The 21403-nt window shown below is 41.6% G+C and overlaps 1 protein-coding gene across 2 annotated transcripts; it reads left to right on the top strand.

Annotated features, from left to right (window-relative positions):
- Positions 1–322: 322 nt before the first annotated feature.
- Positions 323–21194, top strand: LOC141437682 (phospholipid-transporting ATPase ABCA3-like). 2 transcript variants are annotated; one of them, XM_074101134.1, is made up of 17 exons: positions 323–403; positions 1284–1366; positions 2084–2199; positions 3834–4024; positions 4976–5051; positions 5811–5915; positions 6352–6504; positions 7152–7265; positions 13544–13697; positions 14885–15007; positions 15623–15817; positions 16454–16729; positions 17250–17491; positions 18205–18355; positions 19702–19912; positions 20185–20386; positions 20680–21194. In XM_074101134.1, the coding sequence occupies exons 1-17, from the start codon at positions 345–347 to the stop codon at positions 21007–21009; spliced, it is 2781 nt and encodes a 926-aa protein (XP_073957235.1). In that variant the 5' UTR covers positions 323–344; the 3' UTR covers positions 21010–21194. The 2 variants fall into 2 exon arrangements, with proteins under 2 accessions (XP_073957235.1, XP_073957237.1); XM_074101136.1 differs by lacking the exons at positions 323–403; positions 1284–1366; positions 2084–2199; positions 3834–4024 and having other exon boundaries at positions 4982–5043.
- The last annotated feature ends 209 nt before the right edge of the window (positions 21195–21403 follow it).

Raw genomic sequence — 21403 nt, 5'->3', positions numbered from 1 at the left:
TAAAATTTAAAAATCCTTATATTTCAATTCAGCTGCTGGATCTAATGATATGCGTGTGCGCAGCCGCGGTGAAACACTAGTACTATATAACGAATTTTTGGCTGCAGCGGGCTCTGGGTCCACGTTCTGTGGTTTTGTTAACAGGTCGCGAGTACCGCGTGCGAATGACATTCCGTATTGACGGTAGCCTCGACAACGAGCACATCAGCGCCCTGCTGGTCCGGGCGGCGGCGGTCGGGGCCAGGGTCCGCGCTCACCTCGGCTCCCTCCTTATACTGCGGCTTCCCCACCCGCCGACGGACAAAGCCGCGGCGTTCATCAAGGAGCTGACTGACAACACCGCTATGTATGAGATCACCTCGCTCCACGTCAGCTTGCCGGACTCTGATGAGATTTGCAGGAGGTTTGGCAGTTTCTTTTTCACACGTGCTTCACACATACAGTCGCCATTAGATCAGTCAAAATACCGATAGGTACCGTCAGCCAAATATGTGGTGTATCACCCTAAAGTTGATAATCGTTTGCATGTCATAAAACAATAATGCCAATAGACGTGTCTGTCAACTTGAAAGTTCGACTTTAGCGACATATTCATTTGATAGAAACTTGTTTAAAAATTTGACAGACCACTTATTTGGCTGATAGTACACGAACTCTAATACCTTAATCATAGAGTGATTGGCCGCTCTGAAATATCTGATGGCGGCTGTACCATCAACCAAATATATTATGGTCTATCACCCTAAAATTGAAAATCGTTTGCATGTCATAAAACAATATTGCCAATAGACGTGTCTGTCAACTTGAAAGTTCGACTTTAGCGACATATTCATTTGATAGGAATTTGCTTAAAAATTGATAGACCACTTATTTGGCTGATGGTACAAACACGAGGTTCACACATGCACGCACACAAATGTAAAGTGCATGCAGCTTTTTAATTTTATTTCTTTTGTCTCATCATCATTACGATTGTTCTTTGTTTCTTTTCCGTCCAAGACACATAATCCGGAAATTAATGTGCGAAATTTCATTTCAAATTTACCACGAGCTTTACAAAACATCATGAGGAAACTAGCGCAAAACCTGCGAAGCTTCAATGGTGTGTTTGAAGTTCCCAGTCCGCATTTGCCACGTGTGGGAACTACGGCCTATGCCATCTCATTTTGAGAGGAGGCCAGTGCCCAGCAGTGGGACGTATATAGGCTGGGACGATGATGATGAATTATGTAATCATCAGAAGTAAATTCGTATTTCAAATCGCGGTAATATTTCTTCACCAGAGCTATAAACGAGTCGAGGAAAGACATTCATGGAGATGTCCGAGAACATGAAATTAGTAAAGATGCCCTCAGGAAGTTGTCACGTGAGTATTGAAATTAAGAAAATATTTTGATCGAAAAACACGACATATAGACTCATAGCAAAGTTATAAACATTAGGGACTAACTGCTTTAAGGCACTTGCACCCTTTAAATACGAGCTTTATATTTGTCATTAGAAGCAGATTAATGAATAATACGGAAAAATTCGTGAAAATTCGGAACACACGACTAGGTACTTCCGAATGCTGCCGAACGTGTCTATATAAATTACAGACTTTTGCCCGCGGCTTCGCCCTCGTGGCATTCGGTTATCGCGCGCTGTTCCCTCGGGAACTGTGCATTTTCCGGGATAAAAAGTAGCCTATGTCACTCTCTGGCCCACAAACTATCTCTATGCCAGAATCACGTCGATCCGTCGCTCCGTTTCGGCGTGAAAGACGGACAAACATACAAACACACACCCTTTCGCAATTATAATATTAGTATCGATTCACTACGGCGATCACAGAGTCGTACGGCGATATCAGGCGGTACGTTATAGTGTTTAGATAATTGGCTACTGAAAATGTGTTAGAACTTTGTGTTGTGTTTGTAGTTTGTGATAGTTGAATCCGTGTGAGCTAAATGTTGATTATAGAAGTGGAGTTGCGGATTTCTTGCATGAAAACACATATCTGTCGTAACGACTTAGCTGTCTTGCACGTGTAGAAGCGGAGGAGCCAGGTAAAAGGTTGTTCATTAAACTATTGATGTCGCAGGACCGAAGGAGTGGAAGCCCCAGAAGTCGTGGTTCGTAAACTCTTCCTGCTTCCGAGAGAGTTGGTGGAAGTTCCTGTCTTTCTACGTCTATTACCGATTCTACCTCATAGTCACTGTGAGTGAAAAAGTATTTTTCTTGATTTCCGTTTAGTCAAAGTCAGAGTTTTTTTATTTGCATAATATGTGGATCGATTTTTAAACAAGTTCCTATCAAATTAAATGTCGCTAAAGTTGAACTTTCAAGTTGACAGACACGTTTATTGTCATTATTGTTTTATGATATGAAAACGACGACGATTATCAACTTTAGGGTGATAGACTGCATATTTAGCTGATGGTACAATATGGTTCTTATTAAATTAAGTAGTCGCACACATTTTGGCAATTATTGGCACGCAAACGGAAAGGTTAAGTGCTACACTAAGCAGTGCCCTTAGTGTAAGTTTTCGGTTACAAAATAGGTCTCGATCGCGTTCGCGTTAAAATCACAATTTGATTGGAAAAACGAACATCGCAAACGTTCCGTTAGAGGCGCTGTTCGTGTTTGCATAGAACGTATAGAGACGTATTTTGTAACCGAAAACTTACACTAAGGGCACTGGGTATACCTTCAAAAATTGTCAGGAAACCAATAGGTATTAACCATGTCATACTTAGTAGAGAAAAAAAAACGGCTAAGTGCGACGGGCTTGTGCACGAAGGGTTCCGTACCATTATCCATACAACATTAGACATTAGCAAAAAAACGGCAAAAAGTCAAGTTTGTTGTATGGAAGTTCCCCTTAAATGTTTATTTTATTTTAATTTAATTATTTATTTAAAGCGATATATACCTACAACTAAAGATTCTGTGAATATTTCTACCTGATGCCGTTATTAATATCAAGCAAAAAACGGCAAAACAATCACGTTTGCTGTATGGGAGCCCCCCTTAAATATTGATTTTATTCGGTTTTTAGTATTTGTTGTTATAGCGGCCACAGTAATACATAATCTGTGAAAATTTCACGTGTCTTACGACTCAAGAGATAGAGCCCTGTGACAGACGGATGGACAGACAGCGGAGTCTCAGTAATACCACCTAAAGTACCCAAAGGAACGGAACCTTAAAAAATACAAAAAAGAGTAACTACCTATGTAGTTCGATCGTTGATAGAAACTACCTGGAATACCTAATAAGGTTAGGTTAGGATATTGTAAATCACCATAATTGCTGAAATTAAATTGAGTAGGAAGACCGCAAAGGTTTCTTATCTTGACATGGTTATGTCAGTGCATGACCTACCCTAAAGGAGCAACCTTTGGTAACAGCAGATAAACTTGGCTGTGACCCAACACTGTTCGCAGTAATGTTTTGCTCCATGCTTGGCTCTGTTCTTTGTTCATTTTGACAAATTTACAAACGGCGAATGCTCGACGTTCTATTAAAATTTGCAGGTGGTAGGACCTTGTGCAAGGTCCGCCCGGATTGCTACCACCATCTTGCTCGCTAATCCTGCCGTGAAGCAGCAGTGCTTGTACTGTTGTGTTTCGGCGTGGAGAGTAAGACAGCCGGTGAAATTACTGGCACTTGAGGTATCCCATCTTAGGCCTCTAGGTTAGCAACGCGTCTGCAATACCCCTGGTGTTTCAGATGTTTATGGGCGGTGGTGATCTCTTACCATCAGGAGACCCACTTGCTCGTTTGCCATCCAGTCGAATAAAAAAAAGTGAATTCTCAAGTTTATCAGCTCCTTAAAATGTCCACAGATAATAGCAGCAATCGTTACGGGCGTAATAATAGGTGTGTCGCTCTCCGTGCAACTGATATCGTTGGCAGAGTCCTTCACGCTGAAGAAGATGCTTCACGGAGAGAAGATGACCGTGGAGTCGCTGGAACAAGAAACTACTCTCGCCGTAAAAGCTGATAATTCAAGCGAAGCCCTTAGTATCGCTACTGCGTACGTTGGAATCCTTTGGGGGCACAGTGTTGTACAGCCAGCAGCAGAAGTGGATGAGCAGTTACGGTGCTCAAAATGATCTACACATGAGTCTACTGCCAAGAGGGTTAGATAATTTTGAGCACCACAGCTGCTCATTTACTTCTGCTGCTGACTGTACCATAACTTTGATTTAAAGGTATCTCTCCGCTTAGACACCCACTCTTCTGCAACTGCCACTTTACCAAAAGTTCCACTCTACAGAAACCTAATCTGCTACAACATCCACCCTGTCCAAATATAATGCAAGGAATATCATCGTAACTCATTCTCACTAACTTTACAGGGCGGCACATTTTTTTTTATGGCAGGTTTTATATTTTTTCATAAAAACGTGTTAAGTCTTGGTACAAAACCGCAGTGTACATTAAAATCAACAAAGTTAAAACTCAATAATTGTATGATTGTTTTGTCACGAATACATTTCTTTTACCCTTTTTTAGTGACTTACGGTGTTATTCTACAACATTAGACCATTAAGTTTGGAAAATTGTGTTGTAACTCAAAACTGTCAAAAAGTGAGATACGATGATATTCCTTGCAGGTGTCGGTATTCACTCTACCAAACTAAAAGCAAACTCTACCAAATAGTCCACCCACTCTACTAATACATTCCAACATTTCTTCTTCCGATACAGCTCTTCTGATATAACTAACTCATCTTAACAGCAAGTCGCCGTCGATGGATACGCCTGGGAAGACATCGTCATCATCATCATCGATATCATAGTCGAAATAATATAATGATATGGTATTTGATAGCAGTGGAAATTCTGATGCAGGGGGCGTTCCTCGAATGTGACCTCAAATATGTTGCGTAACAATTTAGTGTGCAAGCACGACTCTTCTAGTCACCAACATAAGAAGATTTTCTATAGCTTACTAGCATATTAAGAAAATGTTATCTTTCAGATATGTTTTGTCTCACACGCACGCCACACCGGCCCAAGTAGCTGACATGTATTATACTGCTCTTCCAGGTAACGAAGTTAGTGTCAAATATCTACAAAGTGTCGCATAAGTTGAACGATCAATTTACTTTACCTATCCTCCTCTGCTCAGCTGTTTCCATTAGAGCTGTGCTGTGCAGGTGACGAGCTGTCGGTAGACCTCCAACAAGATGGAGCGATGACCTGGTTAAGATCGCGGGATCGCGGTGGATGCGAAAAGCACAAGACCGGTCTGAGTGGAGAGCCTTGGGGGAGGCCTATGTCCAGCAGTGGACGTCTTTCGGCTGGCATGATGATGATGATGATGTGCAAGTGATATAAATGAAAATGAAGCGCTTCTATTGGTTCATGAAAAACACATTCCTCGCACGCAACACATCCTCGCACACTTCTGCGGGGCTAAGTACTACGAAATTCGAAAATCAAAGTGCGTGTCGTTCCGTCCCTCTGAGACTTATACTATTTAATACGAGAGTGAGAGGGATGGTACGATACGAACTTCGATTTTCGAATTTGTGGAGTAGGCCCTCTGGTGGAAATGCAGTCTGAGAGGGAAGTGATGAAAAAGTGTCTCAGAAAGAAGTGATGAAAACGATTGTAATCCCCAGTGTGTTAGACAATAAGGACTCAACGGCGCTACTCCGAAATTCGAAAATCGAAGTTCGTGTCGTTCCGTCCCTCTGACAGTTATACTATTTAATACGAGAGTGAAAGGGACGGTACGATACGAACTTCGATTTTCGAATTTCGGTGTAGACCCCCTCAGTTCTGAGTGCGGCGTGGTATTCCTTTTTCAGCGCATAATGGAGTATCTGATGCTTAGAGCCGTGGACGCCCCCCAGCAGTACGTCTACATGTATGCGTACGGTTTGGTCGTGACCAGTGTAAACAGGTTCATTAGTGTGAGTGTAATTTAACTAATAATAGCCTAGATTAAAAAAAACCGTTAGTTATCAAAAAATATCGCATAGTTAGGTACGTATATTTTTTATTTTATATTGTCAATTAAACATAAAAATATATTACTATTATATCGGTGCGAAGGAGGGGTGGGTCATTTCATTGGTTATTATCAGTAGGATTATAGTTCAATGTTTTAGACTATCGCGGTCCTTACTAATTTTACGATTTAAATTTGGGGTCAGTTCCGCGTACCTATATAGGTATATTTCGGCACAGTGCATGCGTCATGGTCGTCTCGTGACCATGGCGCATGCAACTGTACCGAAATATCGAGCTTCTCTAAAATCAAGGTACGCGGAACAAAACCCGAATTTAAATCATAAAGTTAGGATTATAGTTAACAGCTATATTTTCATTTAAAAATTGAACTTCCAGCTTGACGCGCTATACAGCCCCATACACCATGACAGCGCAGCAGCAGCTCGCTCCATAGCGCGTCTCTACATGGCATTATTACGGCATTACACCGGAACCATGGATGCGGACATTGAGGTCACTGACGACCCACTAGTGATCGACTCGTCACCGGTCAGTTAGTGACACTAATGTCATTATCAGGGCCATAATGTACTAAGTTGTAGCTACACATCAGGCGCTACACCGGGGTTATGGACGCGGACATCGAGGTCACTGATGACCCATTGGGGCTAGCCATCGGTCAATTGACTGACACCAGTGTTATTGTCAGGGTCATATGTAGCTGTAGCGTACAGTAGGTACAGTACGTGCGGTACTAAGTATACCGGAACCATGACGTCACTGACGACCCACCACCTAGCGGGTCAGTTGAATACACCAGTATCATTATCAGGGCCACGTACTAAGCTGTAGCTATACACATATGTCTCTACGCGGGGCCATGGATACGGAAATCGAGGTCACTGACGACCCACTAGTGATCGACTCGTCACTATAGTCAGTCGACTAACATCGGTGTCATTTTTCAATTAGTGTCAATGTATGTGCGTGTGTGTGTGTGTGTGTGTGTGTGTGTGTGTGTGTGTGTGTGTGTGTGTGTGTGTGTGTCAATCAAGACAAGAGTATTAGATGGTAATATACTCGTATAATCATAATATTTGTCAACCAATCTAAGTGCAGAGATCTATTTATGCAATAGTTTGCCAATTTTTTCAGCGGGTCTTGAATTCGACTTTTTCTTTTTCTTAACATTTCAGATGCTGAAACGTTCCTCTGTCTCTCCACTTATAATACAGTTTATGTTGATTCTGACTATATCGCATATCACTCTGTTGCCATCCAAGGAACACGGACTTATACGGCACACTCAGGTAAGAAACGTTCTGTATGTTGACAGACAGATATTAAAAATTAAGATTTTTTATTGTGGTGTCAGAGCTAACTTTATACCAAATTTCAAATTTCTAGGACAACTGGTAGCATCCAGACGTTTGTTTTTTTTCACTGCTCCAAGAGGTATGTTTCAGATTAGTAGCCCGGTCCCTACGAAAAAGGGTCTTGACAGATGGATAGATAGACAGACAGTTCCATTTGTGGCGCCTGAGCAGGAACATGAGAAACAATTGCGCCAATCCTCTTGTCCCAGGACTCGGATAACTCGCGTCTTAAACCGAGTATAATCGTTCGCCAATTTTTTATTATATTTTTTATTATGTATATCTATCTCTCTCTCTCTCTCTCTCTCTCTCTAGGCAGATGTTATGCCTGGGGACTTCGATCCGACAGCCGTTTTGTTGGCAAGAGCAATTGCGCTGTGGCTGCGTCGCCGTGCGATATACTTACCAGGTTATTCGTATGAGGTGTCGAAAACAAAAAACACAAATCCAGCCAATGTAGATCTTTATATTATGTCAATAATATATTTCCACATTGTGAGTCAAAAATAAATATAGTATTAGAAGATGGACACTGATTTTTAAATAGAGACTCAAAAGATACACCGTAGCACTCGTGGGGATTTTTGACAAAGCGAAGACAGAATAGCATAGATAAAGAGTGCAAAGGATGAGCTGTCATAGACAATAGACAATGCTAATGTGGGGAGTACACATAAAATCCAACACTCCTCCTTACGCCTCACATTAGATTACATTAATCCTGAGACTACATGAGCAATTATGGCTCTACATAAGCATACATTACATAATAACAGGCAAACAAGGTATGGTAGAGTTTAAAAACTAAAGCCTAGTAGCTCATTATAACATGCATAAAGTAGAGCATTAAAATAAAATGATGCATAATTAACTTAACATAACAACATTACAATTATATACTATTTCAAGCTTAACGGTTTAAGATTCAATGCCTTCACAAAGTTGTTATGTTTCTGAGCACATAATGGCTTTGTAAGTATGTCTGCCACCATGTGATCTGTTTGCAAATATTTAACACTTAGGTATTTCTTTTGGACTAGATCTTTGATATAATGGTATCTTAGGTCTATGTGCTTAGTTCTCTTATGGGAGTGATCTTTAATAAGAAGCAACTTTTGTGCACTTTGACTGTCATTGTATACAACTACATTACAAGTTTTGTCTATAATTTCAGCAATGAAACTTTTAACAAAGCAAATGTCTTTGCACACTTCAGCGATAGAGATATACTCTGATTCACAGCTTGATAGAGCAATACAACGCTGCTTTCTGGACTCCCAGTTGATAACATTATTGCCTAACTTTATGACAAACCCAGTGTAAGATCTGCGGTCTGATATATCGTTTGCCCAGTCTGCATCTGTGTAAGCATTGATATCAAAACTATCGCTCTTAGTGAAGTACAGTCCGTGATTGACTGTACCTGCCAAATATCGCAAAACACGTTTTGCAGCGCGCCAGTGACTTTCATCAAAACAATTATTAAACATGCTTAACTGGCTGCACGCAAATGATATATCAGGTCTTGTGCAAACACTTAAATACATCAAACTGCCCAATAACTGTCTATATTTATAGGCATCATCGCTTATACATTCCTTTTCAGATTTTTCAAATTTAGAATTAACAGGCAATGGTGTGGAAACAGCTTTACAATCAGACATATTGTACTTAATTAACAAACGCTTTACATATGCGGATTGGTCTAATGTAGTAACACCATTATATCTATTAATATTCATACCTAAACAATTTTGTAACTTTCCTAAATGACGGATTTCAAAATTATCTTGTAACATTTTTAGAACACTTTGAATACAATTGTTATGAAAGATATAAAAGTCATCGACATAGAGACCTATAATTATATGTTCTGACTTAGTTTTCTTAACATAAATGCAAGGTTCACATTTACTTTGAACATAATTATTTAATGACAATACTGAATGAATTTTTGCATTCCACACTCTACTCGCCTGTTTCAGGCCATAAATGCTTTTATTAAGTAAACAAACTTTGTCATTACTTTTAAAACCTGGTGGTTGTTCCATAAAGATCTTTTCATCAAGATCACCATTTAAGAAAGCGGTCGTAACATCAATATGATCAATTTCTAATTCCAATTCTGTTGCTAAAGAAAATAAGATTCTCAAAGTGCTGTGCCTTACCACTGGTGAAAAAGTATCAGTATAGTCAATCCCCTCCTTTTGACTAAAGCCACGAGCAACCAGTCTAGCTTTGAATTTAGAATTTTTACCTGAATCATCTAGCTTCCTTTTGAAGACCCATTTACATTTAACGATATTTTCGTTTTTGGGCCGATCAACTAGCGTCCAAACATTATTTTTGATCATAGAGTCATACTCACTTCTCATCGCCTGGCACCAGCTGTCTTTATTTGAAGAGTTAACAGCTTCCTCATATGACGACGGTTCATCCAAAGAACCATCAGCCATCATAGATAACATGGACAAATCATAATCGTTAAACCTGCCAGGAACATTACCTCTCGTACGACGTACAGGGCGCGAGTTAAATGTGTCGGGAACAGCCGACGACATGGACTCTTTATCAGGTGCAGCAGACTCAGGCACAGAAGCTTCCGCGTCCAGTGGAACACAATCTCCATTACCTTTGTCATTACCATCAAGTGATGACGTAGGAAGCGAAGACATAGTGCCCTCTGGCACGTAATCCTCATCACCATAATCGTCATCAGCACCTTCATCGCCAGTGCAGTAATTTTCAGACAGCGGCGAGCACGCAGGCATAGTTGGCGACTCTGCATCTGAAATTATATGAGGGTTTGTTGAGCAAGATTTATTGGATTTGTCATGTTCATCATTAAAATTGGCTTTATTATTCATATTCAATTCATTATTTAAAATTAAATCATTATTTAAAACTAAATCATCATTTAAAATAGTTTCTTGACTAGATTCCTTAAAATTTGAATTATTGCCATTATTTGAATTGTCAATATTGTAAAAATAAAAATTATCCCCACAACTTGGCTGACATCTGTTATGTTTTTCAGGAAACTTATCCTCTATAAAAGTAACTGTCCTTGAAAGTATTACATTACGAGGATTGGTAGGATCAGACAAACGGTATCCTTTGCAATTTTCACCATAACCTACAAATATATAAGCTTTCGATTTTGGATCGAGCTTTCGACGTTTTTGACTAGGAATTAAAGCATAAGCAAGACAGCCAAAGACGCGTAAATGGCTGACATCTATTTCAGACTCAGACCATAAGCGTTCAGGAATGCTACCTGATAAAGCTCTGGTAGGAGATCTATTTTTTAAATAAATTGCGCACATTACGCTCTCACCCCAGAATCGATTACAAAGACCAGATTCCTGTAGCATAGCCCTTGCTTTGTCAAAAATAGTCTTGCCTGCCCTTTCTGCAAGGCCATTCTGAGCACTACAGTAGGGCACAGTGGTTTGGTGAATGATACCATGCTTCTGAAGATAACTACTGAGTCTATGATTAACATACTCGGTACCATTATCTGTACGAAGCACTTTTATTGGCAGTCCCTTTTGTTTTTCAACTAGGCTTTTAAAATGAATAAAGTGAGAACTCACCTCAGATTTATTTTTCATTAGGTATCCCCATGTTTTTCGGGTAAAGTTGTCCGTAAAGGTAAGCAAGTAACGTGCTCCGCCCCATGAGCGTACTTGCATCGGGCCGATGACATCAGAGTGTATGATTTGGAGTGGTTGAGTAGTGCGACTGGAGCTGACAGTAGGATAAGGTGCTGTAGGCATCTTCCCCGTCAAGCACGACACGCAGCTACCACGTATGCCTTCCTGCTGTTGTTCCTTAAAACGAAAATTCATGCAATGTTTTCCATCACCCAAAGTTCGCATACCTTCCTCTGATAAATGGCCAAGACGCTTGTGCCATGTGTCCATGGACACATCTAACGCTGCATGAGCCTTCTCTGTACCTTGCCGTTGCATGGGCTTGAGAGGCTCCTCCTCAAAGACAGGCCGTCCTTGCACCTTCACTTTATACAAACCTTTCTCATTCCTAGCAGTCAAAATTGGGTTGCCAGTGACTTTACAGTCTTGAAATATTTGACATTTATCCTTTTTAAAAATGACAGAATATCCCCTGTCAGCAATTTGTCCTACTGACAATAAATTACTAGTAAGGTCTGGCACATGGAGAACATTACTTAGGCATATGTTAGAAGAAAGAGGAATTTTACCAGTAATATTACTAACTAGTTTATGACCATTAGCTATATATACAATAGAATTTTTACCTGCAGTCTCGCTAAAGAGGTCCCTATCCGAGGTCATGTGTGACGTTGACCCACTATCAAGGATGAAGTCCTGGGAGTCTTGTCTGGATACTGCATTAGCCGAAGCAAACATGGAATGCGGTCCCTTCTGATCTTCCCTCTTCTTCTTAAAACATTTCTTGATATTGTGGCCGGTCCTCTTGCAGAAACTGCAGAATAACTGACTCTTCTTCTTCTTAACATAATATGCCGTCGAGCCTTCTTCACCATTGCGCCGATGCTCCTCCTGTAGCAGGCGCGTACGGACTATTTCGCTTGTAAGGTTGCCTGTCAGACAGGCTGTCTCCAAACCAGATACTAAGTTGTCAAACTCCTGTGACAGGCCGCTTAGCAGGATCTCCGCAACCTCATCGTCTTCAATGATTTTACCGATATCCGCCAGTTGCTGCACTAGCCGCATTACTGCCTCAATGTACTCCGACATTCCGCTGTACTGTTTGTATTCAATCTTGTGAAGTTGTCTGAGTAATAAAACCTTCCTGTATAAACCCTTTGGTTCAAATGTGTTCGCTAACTTCTGCCAAGCATCTTTTGCAGTCTTTGCATCACGCACATATTGATAAAGAGTTGGTTTAATTGCGAGGCAAATACGAGCCAGGGCGCGGCTGTCTGTGGTAGCATCAGTATTGGTGCCGTCGATGCACTTCCACATTCCATCCAGGGTCAGCAACATTTGCATAGCAAATTTCCAGTTTACATAATTACTTATACCTTCTAGTTTTTCAACGGGGATATTTGTCGTAGTTTCCGTCTTCGACATAATGTTAAGTTGTGGCTGGATTTGGGTATCGATCTGTTTGCACGAGGGGATTGGTGCAAACTTATAACCTCAAAAAAAATATTACCTTCTTGGTATATTGTTGAGCAATCACACGGCGTTGGGATTTTTCTGGGCACTCTAACCTGTTGGCAAGAGCAATTGCGCTGTGGGCTGCGTCGCCGTGCGATATACTTACCAGGGTTATTCGTATGAGGTGTCGAAAACAAAAAACACAAATCCAGCCAATGTAGATCTTTATATTATGTCAATAATATATTTCCACATTGTGAGTCAAAAATAAATATAGTATTAGAAGATGGACACTGATTTTTAAATAGAGACTCAAAAGATACACCGTAGCACTCGTGGGGATTTTTGACAAGGCGAAGACAGAATCGCATAGATAAAGAGTGCAAAGGATGAGCTGTCATAGACAATAGACAATGCTAATGTGGGGAGTACACATAAAATCCAACACGTTTTCCCTAAGCCCGGGAGCTCGCAGTTACATTCACCATCTCTTTCCACCCTCATCCTATACCGTGTGACAGAAAGAAATGGTGGAGACGATCGTTATTCTAAGTGCGTTAGACAGAGGCCTCGGGTTCGAGTATTCGAGTTTATTTCACCCTGAGTGAGTCTCACGGTAGTTTCACGTTCCATGTATGCGTAGAGACTCCTAGCGCCATCTAGTGAGCAAATATAGAAACTCCGACCCAATCCTAAATCATGCTATCGAAGTTTTTCAACTCAACTCTCAACTGCCGAGGCTCTTCCTTCGGAATCCGGTCCCCAGGCATTAAGTGTGTGTATATATATATATATATATATATATATATATATATATAAACTAGCCTTAACTATATTAACTTAACTATATATATATAAACTAGCTTTTGCCCGCGCTGTTCCCTCGGGAACTGTGCATTTTTTCGGTATAAAAGTAGCCGATGCCACTCTCTGGCCCATATACTATCTCTATGCCAAAATCACGTCGATCCGTCGCTCCGTTTCGACGTGAAAGACTAACACACAAACATTCGCATCTATAATATTAGTACCTATGGATATCACTTGCCTGGAGAGAGATGTCTATTGGAGCCTCCCCCCCAAAAATGTCTTTGATTTCAGGCCCACGCTACGAACTTCTCCCCCGCGCAATACTGGATCGTCCTGTTCTGCTGCGACCTGATCCTCTACTGGATGCTGGTGGGCATCATGTCGGCAGTGCTATTCTGCGTTATGTACTTAGTTGCGCCTGTGCACTTCATGGACCGAGACTTGAGTAAGATCATAAATTACTTTTTAGACTCGAATTATTAAAAAGAATATGAAAAAATACAAAATTAAACGGTTCAAATCACGATTACGAACTTTCGAAGATCTTCCGCGCGAGCGCAGCGAATGAGCGGCGTGAGGCAGTGCGGGGGGCGCTAACGTCGTGAACGCACTCACCTATAGAAAGACCTGAAAAGATCGAAACTAGTCGGACCGTTTCTGACTTATTTTAGGTTCAAGCTTTTGTTTAGTTTCACCTGTCCCGTTGTCTGTCTGTCTGTAATCAAATTTTGAAAGTTAAATTCGACCAACTTCCAATAGTTGGATTGACTTGAAATTTGGTATACTTATGTAAATTGCGTGACAGTACAGTAATTTGGCAGTCACATCCTGGTAGTCTGGCCAGGGTTGTCTCCGCAGGACGGAACTCTTAAACGGCTAATGGCATCGACTTGATATTTGGTATGCAAATGTAGTTTGGGTGGCAATGCAAGTATAGACAACAAAAAGTATAGTCAGCAGAAAAATCTTTTATTAAAAATGAATATTTATCAAAAACTTATTATAAATAATCGTGAGTTGAACCGTTACAAATGTTCATTATCATCAAGTACCTTTAACTTGGTGGAAGGCACATCGACGTGTGTGCAATCAAATGTGCCCTTATTTTACAGCTAAAATCGTTTACTTAGCCAGAATAGGGTAGGTATGTCATTATAGTTTTTCCAGTTAGGATGTAGAAGCCGCCGTAGCCGAAACTAGCGTGGATGACATAATTATCATTTTTGCTTACTAAAGGTTACAGCTACCAGCACCGCCTCGCCTCGAGCGGTTATAGTATTTTTCATATGGATTTGTATGGGCATGCGCTCACTACATCAACTCCGTAGCGTCACCGGATCGCCTTACTCGCGAGGTTGCCACGCGCGGACGGCGAGTGGACCACTCGCTGCCCGTGCCCTCACGCTTGCGATGCGTCGCTCTCTAACCCCGCGCCACCCCCCTTCATCCCCCCTACTCGGAAATTCGTGGACCGCGTGGGATCCACTCGTTGTCAACGCGCCGTCGGCTCGTGGACCACCTGTCCACAACGAGTGGACGCCGAAAGTCGAGGCAGTGCTGGTCGGGTGCCGGGTGGCTCTAATAAGCTGTAACCTTAGTTAGGTAGTCATTGTATTTTTCACTTGATTTCAGTTGTCATTCCGTGTATGCTGTTAATCTACGGGTTGAGCTGCGTACCGCAAGCTTACCTCTTCAGTTTGGGTCAAAGTGCCCCCCTAAATACAATGACGTTTATAATAATTAACATCGTTTTCGGTAAGAACCATTTTTTTGTTTTAGAAAGCATTTTGTTTCACCAGAAAAATTGGGATCTTGGGGATTTTCAAAAAACTAGCCTACTCATTTCTCATAAGGCCAGCAATGCATCCGTAACTCAGCTTATGTTGTAGATGTCCATGTGCGCCGCTGATTACTTTCCATGAGGTGACCCGCATGCTCGGTTCCCCACTATCATATAAAAAAAAAAAACTAAATGTTTATTCTGCTAATGCCGCAAGGCCGCAAAGGGGTCTTTGACATATCACTTTTTTTAGGGTTCCGTATAGTCAACTTATAGTTTCGCCCTTATAGTTTCACCATGTCTGTCCGTCTGTCTGTCTGTCTGTCCGCAGCTATGCTCAGAGACCGTTAGTACTACAAAGCTGTAATTTGGCATGAATATACATATCAGTTACGCCGACAGTGGTAAAATAAAAAACAATAAAAATTTCCCATAGACGTAAAGTGGGGGTGTTTTTTTTTTCTCGACTAACCCTATAGTGTGGGGTATCCTTGGATAGGTCTGTTAAAACCTTGGGGGGGTTGCCTTAACGATTTTTTTTTAATTAACAGCGCTCTCAGAACAACTTACTAATAGATTGTATTGTCCAGGTGAAGCCACAGTGATAAGCCAGATATTTTACGGCGACGTGTACAACTACGCCGAGCGCCTGCTCAGCCTGTCTCCGCAGTATAACGTTGCGCACGCGTTCATCCGCATGACGCAGATCTTTGTCTACAACAGCGAGTGCGTGCTCTTCAACAACAGGGACTTGTGCTCGTCTAATATGCTGCATAGGTGCTGCCGTGAGTACAATATGGACAATAACTTATTGTCAATTTTTTTTTATCTATAGTCAATCTAGCCTGCCAGGTGGTCAGTTTTACCACCTGCCAGCGGTATACAGCCTAGTCCCTACAGTACCATCAGCCAAATAAGTGGTCTATAAATTTTTACACAAGTTCCTACCAAATGAATAGGTCGCTAAAGTTAAATTTCAAGTTGACAGACACGTCTATTGGCATTATTGTTTTATAAGATGCAATCGATTATCAACTTTAGGGTGGTAGACCACATATTTGGCTGATGGTGCCAGGTTTTTTGCTGACTGTTGCATTTTCCTGGAACCTACATATCGTCGGGGTTAGCGCAAATTCGCAGCAACTAGCTATAGCGTTGGATAATTCCGCGTTTTTGACAAATTTAGCCAATTTCCAATTTCTACTCCAAAGTCCTCCAAATCCTTTGAAATAAAACAAATATGAAAAGTTAAAACCATCCAGCGAATTTGCACCATCATTATATCGTCTGTATTTTTTTCGGAATTGAGTTACATGTTATTCGGAATTACCTAGTAAGGAAGTCACATCAGAATATACATTGCTCAGTTTCAGAAAAAAAAACTGTTGCGTCTTTTTACGGATGACAACCTAATGTTACAGAAAAGTGTGGCATAATGGAGCCCTGCTTCGAGCGCATCTCTTACCTCTCCCGCATGGGCATCCTCGACGAAGTCATCGCCACCCTGATAAGTGGTGTCCTGTTCATCAGCCTCCTCGCCGTTTGGGAGTACAAGATAGTTCAGCGGTTTACATCGCGGTTCCTTGCGCGCTGGGTGTATCGCACGCAGTCAGTGCCGGTTGGAGCTGAAGGTGCTACTCGGGACTTACGAGACGTCAAAGCCAAGGTTTTAGAGATGAAGCTCAAGAGGACCATAGGTTTGTGTGGCGAAATTTGTGACTCTACTGATCATCATCATCATTATCATCACATTAGCCGTAGACGTCCACTGTTACGCACGTGTATATACGTGTACGCCTTCCCCCATAGGCCTCCAGTTGCTTCGGTTGGAAGCAGCCTGCATCCACCGTGAACCCGCGGCTTTAACCAGGTCATCCGTCAGCTTTTTAGTCGAAGCCCAGTAATTTAAACTCAAAATTTGCCATCGAGTCAATGAGCAGAGCACAGGATCTTAAGTGTTTGAAGGGCTGATGCTGATAGATTAGAATCAGAAATACAGAAATGCTTTCCAGACCCCGATTGGTCGATGTGGGGACGAATATCAAGTTCAAAGATTCCGTTATACCTATTCATAGATACGTAGTCACAGGCACAGGTGAAGCATTAGCTTGTGAAATGATAACTAAAACCGTGTAAGAAAAACTGAAATTGTTGTCAGGTTTTTCTAACCTAACTAAGCAAAGGAGGTAACTTAGATAACTTCGACCGTTTCACTAGGTATAAAAAAGGACACGTACGGCGAACATCTCCTGGTCCACAATCTGACTCGGAGGGATTCCGGAAGATACATCCTCAGGAACATCTCCTTCGGGATCGGGAAGGGACAGGCCTTGGCAGTGGTTGGTTTGAAGAGGCACGGACGCCTTCGGCTCTGCGAGATCCTCGCTGGGTACCGGCTGCCTAGCGACGGGAATGCTTACACTATTTCCAAGTGGAACTTATTTACTAAGCCGGTTAATGTAAGCTAAATAAATTTGATAACATATACTGTCCCCAACTGAATCGTTACACTTTTCACAGAACTTGTTCATAATCACTCTCAGGGGTCAGGTAAAAAGAGATCAAAGTCTCTCTTTGTACAGCGCTGAAAAGTTGGAAGTGAAGTCAGCTTACAGCTTTATAGCTCATTCTGTCATATAAATTTTTACTTGTAATGTTTTTGTAAGGAGAAGCACAAACAAAGAGATCTCTCTCTTCTCTACTCCAGGTACCTACGCCTGGAGATCGAAGTCTGAAAGTTAAAAAAATAAAGTTGCATCTAAAAATTTCGATAGCGCTACGTCAGACAAATGATGCCATCAGCGCTTGTCACTTATTTGGTTGTAGCGTAGCAATAGGTACTACCTATACCTACTTACAGTCGAGTTCATAAACATGTGAGCAAAAATTTGATCAAAAATATCTGAACACGACTCTATTGTTAACGGCGTAAAAGGGTGTTCAAAAATTTTTGATCAACTTTTTGCTCATAAGTTTATGAACTCGACTGTACCTGAGCGTAATGTGACGATCCCTTAATTTTATCTGCTCTCCCCAATTGCAACGTTTCGTGAGGTCCCCCCATTTCTCCTACGATAGGAAGCTCTATATGTGCTTAATCATCATCATTCTAGCCTATGCACTGCTATGGCTAGGGCTTGTAATTGCTTAAACGTTATAATTTGACTGGCAGTATGCGCGAAACGTGTCCCTGTGCTGCTTTGAGAACACTCCGCTGCCGCCCTGGATGACTGTCTTCGACGCCTTGGTCCTGATTGCCGTGCTGCGCGGTGTCCCGAGGAAACACGTCAAAGAAGAAGTTCAAGAGCTCATAGACGCACTGGGTAGTGCCCGCTATGCATGTCCTGGGGGGTTACACCGAAATTCGAAGTTCGCATCATACAGTCCCTCTCACTCTCGTATTCAATAATATTAAGCGTCAGCAGGACGGCAAAATACGAAGTTCGAATTTTGCACTTCGTATTATAATGGCCTGACATCGACTGTACCTACCTACTGTGAGACGCGTTTGGATGTATTATTGTTATTATTTTCTTGTATTTTTTTCTTTAATTTTATACTGTAATTTTTAAGTAAGTATTTTATTTGTAATTATTTTATTTTGAAAAAATGCCAAGTTTATTGGTGACATTTACTTGTATTGTGATTATGGTCTTTCCGAAAACGCTGGTAGTTTAAAAAACCGGCCAAGAGCGTGTCGGACATGGCCAAAATAGGGTTCCGTAGACATTACGAAAAAATTAAGTAATATTTTTCTAAGGATTTCGTATTTTATACGGAATCTTCCAAGTTTAGGTATATTTAATACGGCTGCTATTTAAGAGTAAAACTACTAATAATTCTCAAGCAAACTTAGCCGTTATAGTTTTCCTTGAAAGTTTGATGTACCTACTTAGTACCATCCTGAATTATTTAAAAAAAATTCTCACCCACCGGTTTAGATTTTAGAGGGGGGGGGGGGGGCTGGGTCCGATTTAAATTAAAATTTGCACTTTAAACATGAATATTTCGCAAAAAAATCAATGAATCGAAAAATCGTCTTAGCAAACCCCTAATGGTTTTAAATGACCTATCCAACGATACACCACACTATAGGGTTGGATGAGAAAAAAAATCACCCCCACGTGACACGTCTATGGGAGGTACCCTAAAAAAATGTTTTTAGAATTTTTTACTGTACCATTTTGTCGGCATAGTTTGCATATATATCCGTGCAAAATTACAGCTTTCTAGCATTGATAGTCCCTGAGCAAAGCCGCGGACGGACGGACAGACAGACAAACAGACATGGCGAAACTATAAGGGTTCCGTTTTTGCCATTTTGGCTCCAGAACCCTAAAAATGACGTGTAAAAGCGCCCATTGCGGCCTATTTACTGACTAAATCATTCGAATTTGAATTCAATTTAATGCAGGACCTTGGCGTGGCCAAGATAAATTTCGCGAAACCCTTTGAATGCACACCACATTATTAGATGACGGATTTTAAAATGAGCAAAAAAATAAGAAACTTCCAAGGCGCGAAGCTCCTTAGACCACGAGTCCGTGGGCCTACGTCGCTTACGCCTAGCGCCGACTTAATTAGAGTTGCGAGTTGCGACGTAAAAATGTTATTAGTTAAGTAGTTGGTACCTCAAGATTCTGTTGTAAGAGTTCTAACCCACTTCCAGAACTGCACGACCGAGCCAACATGGACGTCTGCCGTCTCCATTTGAACGAAAGGACTCGTCTTAACTTCGCGGCGGCTGTGGTGGGCGCGCCGCCAGTGCTGGTGCTGGACGAGTGCACGGCGTACCAGAAGTACTCCATCAACCGGGCCATGTACTACATACTGTACCACCTCAGGAAGCAGGGACACGCCATCTTTGTTAGCTCGGCGAGGTCAGTTGCGGTTTGACCCGAGTCTGTATTGTCTAATGCGTAGGCGCAAGCGATTGCAATTACCGTCTCTTTCTACTCTCATTCTAACCGTTTGACAGGGCTGGCCTTAGCCATTTAGGCGCCCCGGGCGAGTCATGCCTTTGGCGCCCTTTTATACTGGCCGTCAACAATATTCGTGTTCGTGTTTGCTCAAGAACATAAGACTTGACTATACTATAAAATACGGCTCTTTTATCTCCATAATGTAAAATTGTGCGTTTTTCCCCCATCAGTGTAGAAAGCCACATGCCAGTAACGAACCACTTGGCCATTCTGCTGGACGGTCAGATCTACGACATCGACAGCGTTGACCGCTTCGTAGAGCGCTATGGACAGCGAGGGTACACCGTCGTGGTGCATCTCAAGGATGAACTGGACGTCCGACCAATGTTCAGCAGATACTTTAAGATGTTTATCGTCAATGATACCGCTGATGTAAGTTGATACACTTGCCCTCGACTCAGTCCTTCTCTCCTTTCCAGGTTCACAAACTAGCTCCACACCAAATACCTATATCTACTTAGAAGGTATATATTTAATGACAAAAGTCCTTCGTTCTTCCTTAAGCTTGATAAAGGCATACTTTCACTGGTTACTATATTTCCTAATCTGAGCTAATCTCACCAAAAAGAATGGTCTATTACAGATCAGTCATGGTAATTTCCAGTCCATTATATTCCATTAATTCATCCGTACATAATAAAGAAATGAACTGTAACTTGTCCTAGGTCTTGGCTAACGTGCAAGTGCTAGATCCTTTGAACTACGCGCAGATATTCTCTACTATGGAGCAGCTCTTGAAGGACCACAGCCAAGTCTACTCCTACATCATATCAGCTATACCAATGGATTACATTTACAACAAGATCTTAACGCAAAGCACCGGTTGCGCGCCCACGTCTCATAGCGTATTCCCGTGGTGGACATACTGCTGCATGAGAAAGGCTAAGAAGAGAAGACCTAGCTACATAACTTTAGGCCGGTTGGAGAAGTTTGATAAGAAGTATGATATTACTACGCTGAAAGAGCTACCCTGGTCGGTTATTTTTCAGAGATAGGTAGCTGATTTTTCTTTTCAATCGTCGGGTCGTTTTTAGGGTTCCGTAGTCAAGGAACCCTTATAGTTTCGCCATGCCTGTCCGTCTGTCTGTCTGTCCGTCCGCGGCTAATCTCAGAGACCGCTAGAAAGCTGTAATTTGGTATGAATATACACACGCTGACAAAGTGGTAAAATAAAAAAATAAAAAAGAGGAAGGGTAAAGTGGGGTGATTTTTTTTTCCTCGACTAACCCTAGTGTGGGGTATCGTTGGATAGGTCTCCTAAAACTATTGGGGGTTGACAGGACGATTTTTTGATTCAGTCCCCCCCCTCCCACTCTAAATTCTAAACTGTTAGGTGGAAAATTTAAAAAAAAAACAGGATGGTGGTGTAAATACATCAGATTTACAAGT

This window comes from Choristoneura fumiferana, chromosome 18 (assembly GCF_025370935.1).
Source record: "Choristoneura fumiferana chromosome 18, NRCan_CFum_1, whole genome shotgun sequence".
In the NCBI taxonomy this organism is placed as follows: Eukaryota; Metazoa; Arthropoda; class Insecta; order Lepidoptera; family Tortricidae; genus Choristoneura; species Choristoneura fumiferana.
Note: the sequence above shows the minus strand (reverse complement) of the source record. Positions and strands in the feature narration are given on the sequence as shown.

What these genes read in the sequence shown, in the direction of transcription:
- LOC141437682 (XM_074101134.1), top strand. Translation starts at nt 345, where the DNA reads ATGTATGAGATCACCTCGCTCCACGTCAGCTTGCCGGACTCTGATGAG. An exon ending in GACTTATACGGCACACTCAG is followed by an intron (nt 7,266 to 13,543) that starts GTAAGAAACGTT and finishes CTTTGATTTCAG; the next exon opens with GCCCACGCTACGAACTTCTC. An exon ending in ATCTTTGTTAGCTCGGCGAG is followed by an intron (nt 19,913 to 20,184) that starts GTCAGTTGCGGT and finishes TTCCCCCATCAG; the next exon opens with TGTAGAAAGCCACATGCCAG.